The 17107-nt window shown below is 38.5% G+C and overlaps 1 protein-coding gene across 3 annotated transcripts; it reads right to left on the bottom strand.

Annotated features, from left to right (window-relative positions):
- Window positions 1–5190: 5190 nt before the first annotated feature.
- On the bottom strand, window positions 5191–15756 carry LOC116304121 (uncharacterized). Of its 3 annotated transcripts, none has more exons than XM_089028638.1 (7): window positions 15566–15756; window positions 13309–13508; window positions 9835–9948; window positions 8630–8764; window positions 8250–8366; window positions 7441–7473; window positions 5191–6676 (listed from the first exon to the last, which is right to left on the bottom strand). In XM_089028638.1, exons 2-7 carry the CDS (start codon window positions 13358–13360, stop codon window positions 6459–6461), a joined length of 669 nt encoding a protein of 222 aa, XP_088884764.1. In that variant the 5' UTR covers window positions 13361–13508; window positions 15566–15756; the 3' UTR covers window positions 5191–6458. The 3 variants fall into 3 exon arrangements, with proteins under 3 accessions (XP_088884764.1, XP_088884756.1, XP_088884761.1); XM_089028630.1 differs by having other exon boundaries at window positions 9835–9951; window positions 15566–15753; XM_089028635.1 differs by lacking the exon at window positions 15566–15756 and adding an exon at window positions 13707–13800 and having other exon boundaries at window positions 9835–9951.
- Between the last annotated feature and the right edge of the window lie 1351 nt (window positions 15757–17107).

Raw genomic sequence — 17107 nt, 5'->3', positions numbered from 1 at the left:
GATTGACTTTATTTTTTTCCCTTGGGGGATGGGGTTGGGGGTAGCATTAAAAATGGGACCTCTACATCTACTCCCAAAGAAAACCAAAAGCTATGTTTGTCTGAATGTAATTTAGGCTATGTTAAAACTGTCAGGTCAAGCTGGTTCAGCGATATGCCCAATTAGTGCAGGCTCCGTTCCGGGGGGGGGGGGGGGGTTGGCTTGCATAGGGTTAGGGCCAATTGACAAGGTTTGCTGTTCAGGCATTTAGCGTCGTGGTTGCTTTGCGCAACTTCAAATGAGTTTTAAAAGGAATTTGACTGATTGCTATTACATCGGCAACGAACATGTTATAGCAAGACAGCTTTCTGGCAGCCATGTTGAATGGCAGAACCCACACACAAAATATCATTCAACAGTACAGTCGTCGATTAGTTTTATTAGTGATTAATAATATCTTCATGAATATAACAATAAGCATCATGAATCCTGTCAAACCTTAATATCTCAGAAACAAGGAGATTATTAGTATTAATAACTAATGATATTCTAATATATATTAATTTGTAAATTTGATCCAGCGTTAAGTTGTCCTGCATAATATCTCAGAAATATGAAAGTGGTTTAGTTTTCATTAGTATTTACAGAGCAAGAAAGGCGACAAAGAGGGGGAAATCTTGCAAATAATCACAAGAATGGAATGACAAGAATGGAAGGACGATAAATATTTTCTTTAAATGGTTCAACAACTTGCAACCTCATTCAACATGGCTGCCAGAGAATATTTCTTGCTTAATCGCTGCCACCTTTAGTGCTTGCTTTGTCTCCATTATCCACCTCCTTTTCTCCTTCACCTTCTTCATCCACTTCGTCCAAGCACGCAGCAACCATGCTTCGTGTGAAGCCCAGAGCAGGTGACACGCTTCTGATCGAAGGATGAACATCAAGCTCTTCATTCATTAGCTTCTCGATCTTCGATTGCCTTTCAGCGTTCCAAGATGGCGACCTACCGAAAGATCCAGTACTGGCGCTGATTTCATTGAGACTTTTTCCTGAAGACGCTGTTTCTTTAGGTCCTGGAATCAAAAGGTTCGAGGATACTGTGTTTTGATGGAAGTGAAATTTAGTGTCACCTATTTTGCTCGTGGTGGAAAAACGCTGTTGTCCATGACAACCATCGTTTACTGAACCCTCTTCGACCGAATGCTGTGTTATTAGCTCGGGTTCAAATTCGTCATCGACCTCAACTCGTATTATCACAACTTCCTTCTCCTGTTCGTGATCCGTTGTCATGGTAACGCTGGACTCGCCCATATTAGTCATATTCATCACGTGACTTCTTTGATCATTACTCACGTGACCATCACGAGTAATTTTCAACTTTGATCCCTCGGTCTCCATAGCAACTGTACCGATGCATGCGTCATCAACTGACTCACATACCATATCTGCATCCACGATAGTTCGTTCAAAACTCTCCACACTCAAAGCCCCACCTTCCGTACTACCATCTTGTAAACAAGAAGAAGACTTTTGTTTTATCAAGTCTTTGTCCATGCTTTTAGAGCTTCCAAGGATCTCAGATAACACGTGTTCCGGTAAGGGCGTGGCACTTCCACGTGGCCCTTCTTCCCCCTCTGTAACTGTCTTTGGATGGTCACCTTTATATGGTGACGCAGCTCCAACATCATCCTCTTCTTGCTTTATATTTTCTTTGCGATCGACAACACACTGATTCTCCTTTTTTTCTAAATCCAAACTGGTTTTACTAGTTTTAAGAATCTCCGGCGAAACATTTTTCTCGGTATCGCCAACAATTTCTGATGGAAAATTTATCGAGTCTCGAAGCTTCTCCTTGGAGTGGATTTCTTCTTTCTTCGTGTCATCTTTTTCAGTAGGAATGACATCTAAATCATTCAAGGGCAAATCCTTCTGCTTCTCCTTAACGATTTCTGTTGGAATATCACTCGATGTTTCAAGCTGTAAGTTTTGAGGCTCTTCTTGTTTTTTATGTGCAAAGGTACTTTTAGTCAAGGGAGTTATTCCTCCAGTAAAACTGCCACTCCCCCCTTGCGTTATGAAAACTTTCTTGGTCTTTTCAACCAGGACTGTTCCATACACATCTCCTGAATCAATCTCTTTGGTAGTACTCTTTTCTCCTACTTTCCCAGAACTACTGAGACACGATTCGCTAGATGATTCTACAGGCGCAGCGAGAGGTAGTTCTTTTTTGGATACAGATATAATGGGTTTGTCAACCACACCCAAGAGGTTTTTTCCTGTCTGTTCTTTAGTGGTATTGTCTACTGTCTTATTGCCTGTCTGCCTGTCTACATCCCTATGGGTAGCTTTTTCTGTTCTTCCTTCGACTTTCTCTGACTTACCTGTCAGTAGATGAAATTAATAACTATTATTATTAGGATTACTTACTATTAGCATGAAACTTTTAAACTGCCTGTACATATGTATGTGCCAATGAGGCATGAGCAGGATAGGTAGCAGGTAACAGATAAAATTATTATTATTATAACTATTGTAATTATTAGTTATAATGATTATCACAAATTTTAAAAAATCAATATTAATATTTATAATAGATGATATATAGCTTAATTATAAATACCATTAAATATCATTAAATAATAATAAAATATTAATTAAAAATCATATAATAATATCAATAAATATCAATTAATATTTAACATTATATGATTAATATTATTACAATAGCGATTCAGGGTAATCATGAATTACTTGGAATATCACAAATATTGACAAATAGACATTAGTTTTTTGCGTCTCTCCTCTTTTTGTCGATAACTTATTGATTTGCAACTGGAAGCAGTTTTCGTTCAAATTACAGATCTATACTTAACAGCTCTATAGTTTAATTAAGGGTTGGGAGAGAAAGTGAGGTTTTTACCCTACCATTACTCCCATCCCTGAAACACAAGAATATACAAAGGGATTCTGTCAATAGGCCTTTTCTGAGTTCAAAAACATGATGCATTGTGGTCTAGGTTAGGTACAAACATTACCTTGTAATCTTTGTACTCAAGCTAGACTACAATGCACCATGTTTGCTATCTCAGAACAGGTCCATGGGAGTAGACAGCATATTCATGTGGACTACTAGCCCCTCCCTCCCTCCCTCTCCTCATTCCCCATCATCCCCTACTACTCCACAGGCCCCCACCCCTTCCCCCCCAATTTGGACTGCTTAGCAGGTTAGTGAACTGCACCAAATCATGCTATCATGCTAGGGTTGCATGGGTGTGCCACTTATACTCTTGAAACGAATCGGTGAGCAAATGAAGGAGTAGCAGTAAAGTCACTGAATATATCATACCACAATCTATTGGCATAAATATGATATTTCCGTTAAATACTGACTCAATCCTCATTCAACTATGGTTAAATGGAAGATCTCTCCTGCAAAAAAATCTGAAACTTGAATATGTGCCAGAAAGTGGATTGGCATGCCGATGTTTTATAATGATGTTACTTGCCTGTTTGTGCAGCTGGAGTAACAACACTTGTGGATTTAGATGTTCCACAACCCATGATCTGATCAAAATAAATAAATTATGAATCATATATATTTTTTAGTTTAGAAATTAAGTAACCTTATAATGAATTGAAATAAATAACTGTAGTACAAGCAAGGAGCAGCAATACTACGACAACAACAGTAGCAACAACAACAGCAGCAACAACAGTAGCAACAACAACAGCAACAACAACAACAACAGCAACAACAGCAACAGCAGCAACAACAACAGCAGCAACAACAACAGCAGCAACAACAACAGCAGCAACAGCAACAGCAGCAGCAACAATAGTGGCAATAACATTAAAAACAGTAACATCAACAAGAGCATCTAACAAGAGCAGCAGCAACACCAGCAGCAGCAGCAACAACCACAACTATAATAACAGTAGCAACAACAACAGCAACAACAGCAGCAACAGCAGCAATACCAACAACAGCAACATCCTTAGAACCACAAAAGCAGCAGCAACAGCAGCAATGACAACAGCAGCAAGTTAGAACAACAGCAGCAGCAGAAATCATAAATGTACAGTCATAACAACATCATTTATAACACGAGCAGCAGGAGCAACAACACAATGCAGCAGCACCAACAGCAGCAGCAGCAGCAACAACAATAGCAACAACTTCAATGACAGCTCTGTAACGACGATGATTATAGCATATATAACAAAAGTAGCACCAACAACAACAGTAAGGGTGACAACAACAGTAGGAGCAACAACAGCAACAGTCCTGAACAACATCAATCGCTGTTCTGTAATACCAACCACCACATCAATAACAAGAGTAGCAGCAGCAACAATAACAGCAACACTAGCAACAACTTTGAAGCAATTATTTAAAAACAACTACATAAATTTTTCATTTGCACATGACATCATAGCTGCCATATTAGATGAATTTAACAAAAGACTTCTCCATCGTGTCTTTTTTATTTGCCTCCCTTGGAAACAGGATTGAAAACTAGCAATAACAATTAGTGTAGCATCAGCATTACAACAGCAACAACGACAACAGTAGCACCAAGCACGACAAACATGAACAGATAACACACAATCAGTTACTTTAAAAAGCAGCCCTAAGTTTTTTTTTTCAAAAATCAATAAAATAGAATCTTATTTAACATTTTAAAAGCGAACTTTTTGCAATATTTTATGCTTAAAATCTATCTTCACAATGAACAGCTTAAGAAAAAACACAACTGCAAGAGATATTCGTAAGCAATTTTAAGAAAGCGAAGAGAAAACAAAAGAATTGAAAGAAAAAATCTTACCTTTTCCAACAGCTGACAGACTTCAAAGAATTCCGAAAAACTTTTTTCGGCAAAAAACAAGCATTTTCTTCAAAAATAGAAAATTCCTTACATAGCAATTACTTTAAGCTTTCTATGTTTACAATAATCTCTCAGAAATGGCTAAATTTTGTATCGTATTCTTGCATTTTTAAACTAATTTTGCGAGAAAACTTCAAATTAACTCAAGTTCGCCGCCATTTTCTTGGTTGCCTTGACAACGGTTTGATAAATGAGCGGGACCTGGGCAGAGCGCTAGTTTTTAAGGTAGCAGTAGACTAAATCTTCGGAGCGTTGCTAAGGACAAGATTGATTCATGAATCACATTTTCCCTTTAATATCAATATTTATTAATTACACTTGCTTTTTTTAAGTCAGGGAAGTGGTGGTCGTAAATATAACTGTGTTTTCTTTTAAACTAGCTTTTATAGAAAAGGACTTTTAAAAAATATTATATACAATACGAAGTGCAATATATATACGCTAAAAATTATTCCGCATTTAACAAAAATTTCAACTGCACCATCTTCCGGTTAAGGTCCCGTTTTGCAATTTTCTCAGAAATTTGTCTCACAGTGCTTGAAAATGTAAGCGTTGCAAGTTGCCTTGTGTTACACTGCAACGAAATCTCAAATCTCAGGACGTTGACAAAATTGTTGTTAAAATTGAGAGAAAATTTGTTGCATGGTAATATATTGTGCAATGGCGTCGCCAGTTGCTGCAATTCGTTGCGAAAAGTAGAGCTGAGTTCTAATTCGTGCAACACTAAGTGCAAAAAATAAAAAAAAATTTAAAAATCTTAAACTGTGTAATTCTAGATTCCAGACCGTGTGAGACTGGCTGGGATTTTCCACGTGACGTGTCCATTCTCGCCAGGTAAATAATTCATATATGGTTATCATTTTGTTCTTTATAATATTTTCCGCCTTAATAGAACAAATTGATTTTAAACACATGAAGTATTAACCTGACCAATACTAATCTAAAATACTAATACATCTAGTGCACGTGCCTAGTGCCATATATGGCATCAGCATGGAATTAATGTGTATTCTCTACTTTCACATCCCCATAATCCTTTGCGTCTTTGGGGGGTTACCAGCAGAGGGTAAAAACCCACTTATTTTGCTGAAGGCTGATCAGACAATGTTGACAATACCTTGTTTGGTATCCGACAGTAAAAACAAAAAAAAGATAGAAGCTTGGAGATGTTTAAGATGTTTTATACATTTTCTGTAAGACCAAAACTCTGGATGATCTGTACACGTAAAAATAACTTGGAATAAACTGATAATCAGTATTGTACAGATAAAAGCAGGTATAATATAAATTCAATTAAGAAACCTTTCAATCTGGGACAATTATTTGATTGGTTACCCCCCAAAGACGCAAGGCATTATGGGGATGTGAAAGTAGAGAATAAGTCATTCTCGTACCCAGACTATTCTCATCGAAAAAACGATATTTTCGTTATTCTCGTTCCCAGTCGTCCCTGCTCATTAGCCACTAATGAGTAGGGTCTGGATACGAAAATGATTTTTCGTTAGAAAGCTGAGAAGAGTCTTGATACGAGAATAAAGTTCCCAGGTGATAAAGAGTGAGATTACAAATACACTTTTGTTTAAATTAACGTTACAATGGTTTGAACAAAATTATGGTAGCCAAAAAAATTCCAAGGAAGACGACGATGTAGATGTTACTACGAGAAATGGAAGTGCTGTTGTATTTGGTCTTAGCTGTACTGGCATTGCTACGAGGGGTGGAAGTGCCGTTGAAATTGGACTGTGTGTTATTTATAGAGGCACTGGTTGGATATCCTGATATTGTAGTAGAAGGTACTGTAGCTGGAACTGTGCGGAGAAAAACAGGACGTTTAAATATGAGCTAGAAATATACTCGTATCTTATTTACAGGAAAAAGTGATAAAATCTAACTTCTAACTTTTGGTTCAATCTTTCGGGGAATTTGCCCATTTAGCTGGAAAACCTGTTATGAATGTTCACGTGCTCCAGTAAAGGTCCTTCGGGTATTTCAAAGTGTTTGTATTGTTGAAGTTGTGCATCCTTTGCTTTATCGTTGGTATTTGTGGATAATAGACGACTTGCACTAACAGGTCACGTGATCCTTCCTCCCTTAAAACGAGCGGGGAAAAACAGAAAAGAAAAGAGCATCTAGGCATCAGTAGTGAGGCGGAGTTTCAGCTCATAATAAACGAAACAGGAGAAATGGCATTAGATATGAAATTGGATGTTTTATAACGATTTGTATGAGAAAATGCACTGGATGGCTAAAGCTTGCCAACCAACACTTTTCAAATACAAATCCTTGTAAAATATTTGATTTTATATTTGATATCATGTTATCCTATAGTCAACATTTCTAGCTGAAACTTCTCTCTCTTACTAAAATTAAGGCGCTCTTTTCATTTGTGGAGTTCATTTTGACTCATTCACTCGTCTTAAGAGGAATGGGGTCACGTGACCTGTTAGTACAAGTCGTCTATTAGACACTGATTCGAGGCTAATCGTGAGTCTGTAATCAAGGAACACAGCGGTGTTTTGGAACTCGAAAAAGGGATATTAATAGCCCAATTAAGTTCTAGTGATAACTTTACCTGTTGGCCTCTCGGATTCTGTACAATTAAATTCTGCAGACAAAATAGAAAATGCTTTAGACACACCTTCACGTGCGTTCTTCGTCGGTTGAGCAGCGGCTGCCACATGCAGTCATGCGCAGTCCATGGATGACGTAGAGACTTTTAAATTTGCAAAATCTATGACGACGACGTCAACCAGAATTATAAACTCATCCACAGGGAAGACAGACTTTAGAGTAAATTTGGTATGACTGTGAAAGGCTCATGGCACGAACACGGTCGTGACACGGCAAGGGATACTTCAGACCAATCACATTGCGCGAGAATTTACTCTCCATCCAATCAAATACCCGGAACACGGCATGAACATGGCGCGGACACGGCCACGCCAAGGTCATGGCAATACCAGACCAATCACATTGCGCGAAAAAAAAATCAGCCACCAATAAATTCTAGAAAAGAACTCGGTGGCTGCAGGGCAGGGTTACGCTACCGAGGTTTTCACAGTCATACGAAACCTGCTCTAAATGCGCGAAACCAAAAAGTGAAGTTATTTATCTTCCGGCTGACGTCGCCGTCGTAGATGTTGCAAATCAGTCTCTCTCGTTTCAATTTTTTCAAGAAGGGGGCGAAAACGAGAGAGACTGTGGACGAGTAATTTGGTTCCCAAAGCACGCCGGGTCCAAGTTTTCGGGACCCATAAGTCTTTTCGGTCACTGTACCGTTACAGTCTCTAAGCGTGGAGCATCTTTGTTTTGCCCCCCTGGGACAGCCATAACGCCTAGCGATTCAAGATGGCCGCAGCATTTTTAGGATATAACACTCACTTGGACAAAGACCACATGATTTTCTACAATTGGTTACCATCCAAGAGCTTGTACAGTCATCTCCTCCATCTATTGTTCCCTTACATGTTACTGTATTAAATAAATCCTTACACTTTCCTACGTAAAAAAAAAACACGAGAAAAGTACGAGTTACTATCGCAGCTAGAGTTACAGGCATCGATGTTATTCAGTAAATCATTCATGCAAGCGTTCGTTTGGTTTGTTACGTTCGTTCGTTCGTTGTTTCGTACGTTTGTCCGTCCATTCATTTACCACATGTCGGTCGGTCATTCGGTCGGTTTCTCAGTCGGTCGTTCGGACGGTCAGGGTCGATCGGTTGGTCGTTCGGACGGTCATCGGTCGGTCGTTCAACAGTATACCTTGTACGCTAAGAGAGAAATGTAAAGCTTCTAATTGATTTCTTTGACATGAAATATTTCCATTTTCAGCGGGCGTCACACTGATCAAGTACAACACACTATGGTAACTTGCATTCTCTATGACAAGCTTTGGACCTGGAAAAATATTTATATAAATAACACAGAATGCATAAAAACATTGTCTTAAATGTAACATAGCCTGTAGATGCAACGTAACGCACTCTGCTTGTCTTTCATATTACCGAGAAAAAGGCGAACGGTATATATTTCGTAATTGTTAAATAGACGATTTCTGAGATGCGCACGCGTCGCCTAAAGTATATCGCGTTTTCAGATTAAAGCCAGGAATTTTCTTGCAAGACCTTAGGCGCGCAATAGAAAAACACCCAAAAAACTTTGTTATTATTCATAAGATGACTAAGATATAACGCGCGCTCTGATTGGTCAATTACCGTTTTATATAACTCAACATAGATCGTGAGGAAATGACATCAGCTGCGCGCGCGATGTTCTGTATGTTTCTTATGCTTTTTGTTATTTCTTTTGAGTTAATCGTTAGTTATATCTTAGTCATTTTATAAAAGAGATAAAAAACTCCCCTTGCTTGTACTATGTTGAGTTATTCAAGCACTTGGGAAATTGCGTAAGCCCTCGAGAAGTGCCGAGAAACACTCGCCTACGGCTTGTGCTTCTCTTAGTACTTCTCTCGGACTCACGCCATTTCCCGCGTGCTTGTGTAACTCAACATAGAACGCGCGCTCGTTTTCTACCTCTTCATAAAATTATGTTAATGAGGGAATACTTTGAAGTTTCTATTGTTTAAGTTCAGAAGCAGAATTAAATAAAATCTTTTCTTCGAGGGCTTCAGAGAACGCCTATTATTGTACGGTCACCATAGGTTTCCTATGAACACTGCCCAAAAATGCCTCGCTTTCATATCTGCGCCTGCGATATTTATGAAAGCGCTCGCCCATCTCGGAAATCGCGCGTCTATTGAGAAATCTTCACTTAATACCACAGGTTTCACCATAGGTTTCCTATGAACACTGCCCAAAAATGCCTCGCTTTCATATCTGCGCCTGCGATATTTATGAAAGCGCTCGCCCATCTCGGAAATCGAGCGTCTATTGAGAAATCTTCACTTAATACCACAGGTAGCCCAGACACATAAATGTCTCGTGTGCTTGGGATCCCTGTGTTCATACCTTGCTTCAGAAGTCCTCTAGAGCTTGTCCAGTTGACTGATGCACCAAACGAGTGATAACAGACGAAGCTTGCGTTACATCCTTCGTGTGTATTGAACTGAGTAATGCTTGATACTTCTGAAGATAAATTACAAATCAAAGATAATAAAGGTCAAACTAGCAACAATAGAGAAAAAAGGTGTGCACATGCGTGTCATTCAGCACCTAAGAATTTAAACGAGATTGAGTGAGAAAATAAATGTTCGTCTTCTCCGAGAGCATGAGCAGACGTTTTCCACTCGTGACCAAACCAGATGATCTTGCTAGCCAATCAGAATCGATAAAACTAAACGGGGTAAGACTATTCTGCTACACAGGCTACACAGACAACATTAAGAGGTCATTCTTGGGATTTTTAAATTTCAAAACATTGGTAGTGTTCAAGCTGCACATTATTTAAATTTGCTCTTAAACAAGGCCAGCTAAAGGCGCGATTACACGGAGCAAGGTTTTCTGCAACTTGTCTCGGAACAGTCCCGATTTCCTCTCGGTCTGAGTCAAGTTTTCCCAAAAGGTTTTGAAAATATCAACTCAAATCACAACTACTCCCTGAGGCGCAATAGAGAAAATAATCTCATATCATCCTTTTTTACATGTGGCTTTTAAAGATTATATTCTATTGCAGCAGGTCAAGCTAAACGTTTCCTGTTGTGGTCGTATTTCTTTTTAACAAATCTGTTGGCCTTTGACAGAAACAAGCTCGATGACACCAGTTATAGAAAACCATCTCATAGGGCGTATCGCTGTTTGAGTTTTCTGCTTTTTTAGGCGTGTTTATATTTTTAGATGTGAATATGCTATAAATGTTATATTGCGTTGATCATGCAGAGAGTGATTTTTCAGCCTCCGCCGAGACAGACATTTGAATAGGCCTTTTAATTTTGGGCTTGATTTTTTTCCGTTTTAATTTTCTGAAGAATAAGATTCTTTGTCAGAGTTGTATCCATATTCAAGTGTCTTCTCATGCACAACCGTTAAATAAAGAAATAATAATCTAGGGAATGACATGTGGTCATGTCAAAAAAAGGTCTATTATAATGTTTTCTCATTTCACACCACGTGTCATTCTCTGAAGAATGAGATTCCTAGTTTGAGTTGTATCTAAATTCATGTGCCTTCTCATGCGCAACCGTTAAACAAGAAAATAATATGCTTTAGGGAATGAGAAAGGGTCATTTTCCATACTTGGTTCACTGGTCAAACACAAAGCGCTCAAGCGAGGTACCAAGGTACTTTCAAACGATTATTCAAATTTGAACCTTAACTTGCGACTTCAACTGAATGCTTCATGTTTGACCAGTGAACTGATGTATGAAAAAAATAGTGCATAGCCAATTCATGCAAAAGTAGATAACTGGAGGTGTGAGGAAGGAAAGCAAAATGTCCGTGACGTTTGCGCCGCAAAATGTTGGCACTGGGCTTATGAATAAGCATCATGTTGAAAGAAAAACCATTATCAATTATCCTTATTATTATCCTTCGTAATTGAGAGAGCAGAAGCACACATCGTATTATTATATAACCCGTATCTGCCCAGGCGCGCGCTCTTAAAACATTTTCGGGAAAATGGGGAGAGGGCCATACGAATCCGTACGACCTTGCTCGAAGCTGCGACCGTAGGTATTTTATTATTTTTATTTTCGTGAGGGTCATATGATAAAATGCTTATTGACTGAGTTAGGTCGGGCCGTACGGGAATATATTTGGCTATCGGTCATTTGTACGGACCTCGCTGCGCTTGGTCCGTACGGCATCCCCTCAAGCCAAATATTTTCCCATACGGCCCGACCTAACTCAGTGAATAAGTACATAGTCCGTGCGCAAGATATCTTATTGCCGCTGTCCCTGTCAAGTCACTGTCAAACTAGCGATTGGTCGTAAAAAAGAACACTTTCACCAGGGGGAGAGGGTAAGAGAATTTGTACAGGACACACAAGGTAACTCTCCTTTGAAAATATGAGCACGCCTTTTCGTAGGGATCTTATGGAATCCTTACGGATCTTAGGTTTTACGGAATCCTTAACATCTTTAGTGAAGTTTTGTATTTTTCCTCAAGGAAACACTAGCTTTAAAATTTAAGATGAAAAGATGAAATCTCGGAAATTGGGTTTGAACAGTCTGGCCCTTGTGGAAAACGAACTCATGGATTATTTTTATAAATATAATATGTATATATAACAAGAGGGATTGGGATTATTTAAGCTTTTACTCTAGGTAAACAAATATATAAAAACGATAATTTGTTGAGTTCTGAAGGATATGTAGGTTTTTGAAGGTTTCCAATTTTTGAATTCTCTCTCTCCCTCTCAGGGGCGGCGGAAGCTGAAAAATTTTGGGAGGGCAATCCAATATTTCACGGTACCAGAGAATTATGTAATATCAAAATAAAAAAGAATGGTAATCATAACCAAATCTCATGCGTTTTTTTGTGTGTGAGGCAATAAATTCTGGGGGGGGGCAGGCCCCCCTAAAAAATCTAGTGGGGGGCCAGTGCCCCCCGGCCCCCCCGGTTCTGCCGCCCCTGCCTCTCCCTCTCTCTCTCTCTCTTCTACCCATCCGTCCGTCCGTCCATCCATCCATCCACCCACCCACCAATCCATTTATCCATCTACCCACCCATCCATTTATCCATCAACCCACCCATCCATTTATCCATCCACCCACTTACCCATCCTGAATCCATCCATTTTTTCTCTCCCTTTCATCTCATCTATCCCTCTCTTTCATCACTTTCAAAAATAAATAATCTCAAAATTTTGTTAACAGAAAAAGCTCAAAATGGTTATTTGTTTACTGAAGTCATCTAGAAAATTCAACTTTCATTTTCGACAATCGAACCGCAACATGGCTTTGTTCCAACTTATCTTTACCAGCTAACAAGGTTTGCCCAGCACTCGTGGACCTATTCTTGGTCAAGTTGAATGTTATCTTAAATCAAAAGTATAACACGCAAAGAAAAAAACTACAAAACGACACAAAAACACAACAGATTATCTAAAATTGTCTTAATAAAGCAATATTCATTCAGTTATATGAAATTTTCTGAGCGTATTTTGATCAAACAGTCCCAATGCAGGCGAAGAAACATCCTTGCAGAATTTTCAACTCTGGAATTTAATGACATCAACACCTATCGATTTCGACGCTAATTTACTAACAAAAATATTAACATTAAACTGTAGCTTCTTAACTTCATATAAATAATTTCCAAAACATCAAAAGGACAAATGATGGAGTAAACTATCGTAATATAAACGTTTTAAAGGACATTTATAATAAATAAACTTATATAGAGGCGAATTTCCGTGGCGCGTGTAAGCGATACTTATAAATGGATAATTTTTGGTGTTGAAATATTTCGTGGTTGTAGACGATATCAACTGAATAAAGTACAGAAACTAGAGTAAAAAGAGTGATGAGTTTTAAAATACTCACCATTCCAATAGCTGAAGACGAAGAACAGGATGGCAATAAGGAACTTCATCATCTTTGAAGACCTTTTCTTTAGCGTTTCCGATATAAATGCGTACTATTATCTTGAAGAAAGAGATCGCATCTCTCAAGTTTTGTGTCACATTTATCTTCTATCAAAAGGGCTTTCTTTATCTTCGATGTTATCATCAACTTTTCAAATCCTGAAGTACAAAACCAAAGGTCACTAAAATCTTGAGCTTCTAACACCCTAGAATTATGAACAATTCGACAAACAAATTGGGAGAAATTCGAAATTCAATGTAAAATCTTTTCCACTTCATGTAGAATTCAATGACTTTTGCTAAGAAAAGAAAATGAATATAACTAGGGAGGGAATAAAGTTTGTAACTATGGATGACCTTTTCGGTGCGAGTCATTCAGTCGCCTCTGACGGATTAACGCCATTTGTCAAAATCTCATTAAAGTATTCGTAATCTTGTATAAGCAAATGTAAACAAAAAAGTACCGCTATTACTTTTTGAGTGAAAAACCAGAGTTAATAGAGGGGGAAAACTAATTGTGGACAAACTATTGTCATGACAAGGACGAAAGACTTCTTCACAGTGAATTGGAACAGATTCGTCGCAAATTCAGCAAGTGTCAAGTACTTCCGGTTAGAAGTCATACCGTCCATTTCCGGTGATGACCTCATTTATTTTCGTCACTTCCGCTTCCCAATGCAAGCTTATTCTTCAGTTCTTGGTTTTTAAATACTTTTGTGGCTAATCTTCGTCGTCCTTGTCACTATTCTTCTCCTTCTGCTTTTGCTTAATGGTTCTTCTACTTCTCCTACTGCTTCTGGCTTCTGCTCGTTCTACTTCTAGTGCTTCTGCTTAGAACTGCTTCTGCCCTTTAGGACCCTTTAAAATCAACCTTTTCTTCTTGTTCTTGTTGTTTTTGTTGTTGTTGTTGTTGTTCTTCTTTATTGTTTTATTATTATTATTATTTCCCAATCTGTCTACATAATACGCCCCTTGCATGAGACGTCAAAGGAACTCAATTCAATTTGGAGGGCAAAGCAAATCTCTTGATTCTACGAAACCTATTATATTACACAGTGCTGCAAGGGGTGTATTTCAATTCCGCGGAGATATAAAACAAGCTCAGGAAGCAAAATAGAACCTCTAGATTCCAGGGTAGTCTAGATTAATCTTTTATTAATCTTCTTTGTCTTATGTGCTATCTACTAGCTCATTAAATCGCGACGGTACAGCTCCCCTGCTGTACCAGAACAATACATATCTTCTGCATGTGACGGCGTGAATCTTTTGTTTGTCACATTATGACCGATATACTAACAACAATAATAAATGCTGCTGTCAAACATTCTTTTCATATTAGGTTTATTAAGAAAGAAGCTTGCCTACATTTGCTACTTTATCAGAATCCGTTTCACTCTGTCAGAGGCAGCATGGGCGAGTGGTCATAGCATCGGTCTCACAATCCGCTGGTGCTGGGTTTTTGTTTATATTTATCTATTTCAGTTTCTAATTTGTCTCCCCAAATACATTGAGACGTAAATAAAGTGGATGTATTTATTTATTTATTTTATTTTTTCTTCAGTCAATTAGTAAGATATATATAAGCACCAATACAGTTTAAATTTAATTACGGAGCGGGCTTAGCTCAGTTGGCTTGTGGCTTCCTTCAGAGCTTTAGGATCCTCAAGCCCTGCACCTCGACTCTGGTTCAACTTCTCTCTTTTATGTCAGTGTACGTCGCCGTGGGATTGAGCGTCATCAAATGGAATGCTTCAGCATGGCGTTTAAATAAATATTGTTTATTCATCATCATCAGTTTTGACCTCTAAATATAATTTGACTTTAAACCGCGACACGTAATGCCAGTGTCGCCGTCAAATTGTCATTGAATAAGATATTATTTTCAGTATACGATTTGACATTCGGTTCAACACGTTAAGAGAGAGATTCTTTCACAAAGTTCACTAACAATTGCATTTGTAAAGCTAAGCTAACTTCTTGAAAATATATTCAGAACTCGTAGCGAACAGTGTTTACAGCTAATTTATAATCACTTATTGCAAAGTATATATTTATATTGGAATGACACAGAATGAAAAGATCTTAAATGATATATATCTCGACTAACCACGGTTCAATAAGAACTAGTTCTCGTAAGTTGGCAAATATTTGGAAATATATGTCAATATAAGATTGATAAATACGAGAGTAAATAAGCTTGAAGTATTTGTCTTTACCTGACAGAGTTACAGCTGTAGTACGAAGCGAGGATGGCAGCTCCAATTGCACCGGATTAGCGATCAAGTCGCTTAACAACTTCTACCTTCGGGATACAGTGATATTTTATACTTTAAGTTGTTTTTTTACGACAGAGGTGTTAAGTACGACCGCACACTGCGGGGTGAACTGATCAAGTAGAAACGTTTGCACTTCTACGGATTTGCTTTGATCTGACCGGGAGTATTGTGCGGGCTTCCTGTGGTACCGGAAGTAAAGTTCAACCAAATGACACAAAAGTGAAAGATCGGAAGAAAAAACAAAAAAGAATATTGAAAAGAAAAAATGAAAGGGTGTGATCATTCAGTATCTCAAGGGGGGGGGGGGGGGTACGAGGAGGGTACCAGAGAAAAAATTACACACTCTACTCTATTATGATGCCGCCCTCGGAACAAACGCTCACGGAGACTCGCCCATGCCGGGGCGCAATGTCACCCTTGGGCTTCCTCTGGTTTTCGAGTTTCTATCATCAACCATCTTAGGCGACATTTGGGTTGTAATATTGACACGGAACTCCCACACGGGGTCAGCAAGACAATAGGTAATCAGTAAGACATGGAAGATAAAGTACAGTATCATTCTTGGCAGCCTGGGAGGTATATAAAATTACCCTAGTAAGGGGGGAAGGGTGGGGGGTGGACGGTACGTACCACTTCTGGAATTAAAATCCTGCATTTTGGATCCTCAAATATCTTCAGAGCTGAGAGTCAAATTGATGAAATGAATGTGTTGTTTGTTTGCATGTGTGCTATGCAATGCATTTGGGTATAGCAAATAGTCAATACAGACACCCAGTATTCGCATTTCATCGAGTCTCTGGTGGAATCATCACCATCATCATCAGTTATCACCATCATCATTATCGCGGCATCATCATCACTATAATCATCATCATCATTATCATCAGCATCCCCATCATCATCATAATCAGCACCATCACCATCATCACCATCACCATCATCATCATCTTTTATACCATCATCATCACCATTATGACCCCCATTACCAGTCGTCATTAGCATCATCATCATACTACTGTTACCATAATACTGTTCTAATACATATTTTAGTCATTTGTCATCATCAATGTAATAATTTCAAAATTCTAAAAAAACTCAAAATCAAAATTTCACAATTCATATTCAGCTATTGTATTTTACAATATGATATTTATCATGTATAACAACTAAAATCAATCAAAGATAGATCAGGATGACTAGCTGGGTGCAATCCCACGGCACGGTCACAATCGGAAAGACGAGAAGCCAATCAAAATCCCGAAATTCTTGGGGTGCATGTGACGTCATAGCCACCATTTTGGTTGACTTTGATAAAATATTCGGTCTTAGAGTCTTTCGTTATGTTAACCAACATACAGTCAATTCAAAAAAACGTTGTCGTCGACCGGCTTCGCGTTTACCTATGAACATTTGTCCTGTAAGCCCGAAACAAAGCCAATCAAATACATTTATGCAGTCTACTGCTTCAGTGATTTCTACCCA

The sequence above is a fragment of the Actinia tenebrosa genome, unplaced genomic scaffold, assembly GCF_029948245.1.
Source record: "Actinia tenebrosa isolate PJP-AT-01 unplaced genomic scaffold, QUT_ActTen_1.0 PGA_scaffold0__85_contigs__length_37466705, whole genome shotgun sequence".
Classification (NCBI taxonomy): Eukaryota; Metazoa; Cnidaria; class Anthozoa; order Actiniaria; family Actiniidae; genus Actinia; species Actinia tenebrosa.
The sequence above is the reverse complement of the archived record's forward strand: the minus strand, read 5'-3'. Positions and strand labels throughout refer to the sequence as shown.

What these genes read in the sequence shown, in the direction of transcription:
- LOC116304121 (XM_089028630.1), bottom strand. Translation starts at nt 13,360, where the DNA reads ATGATGAAGTTCCTTATTGCCATCCTGTTCTTCGTCTTCAGCTATTGG. An exon ending in ATCATGTGGTCTTTGTCCAA is followed by an intron (nt 7,474 to 8,249) that starts GTGAGTGTTATA and finishes TTTTGTCTGCAG; the next exon opens with AATTTAATTGTACAGAATCC. An exon ending in AGAATCCGAGAGGCCAACAG is followed by an intron (nt 6,677 to 7,440) that starts GTAAAGTTATCA and finishes TTCTCCGCACAG; the next exon opens with TTCCAGCTACAGTACCTTCT.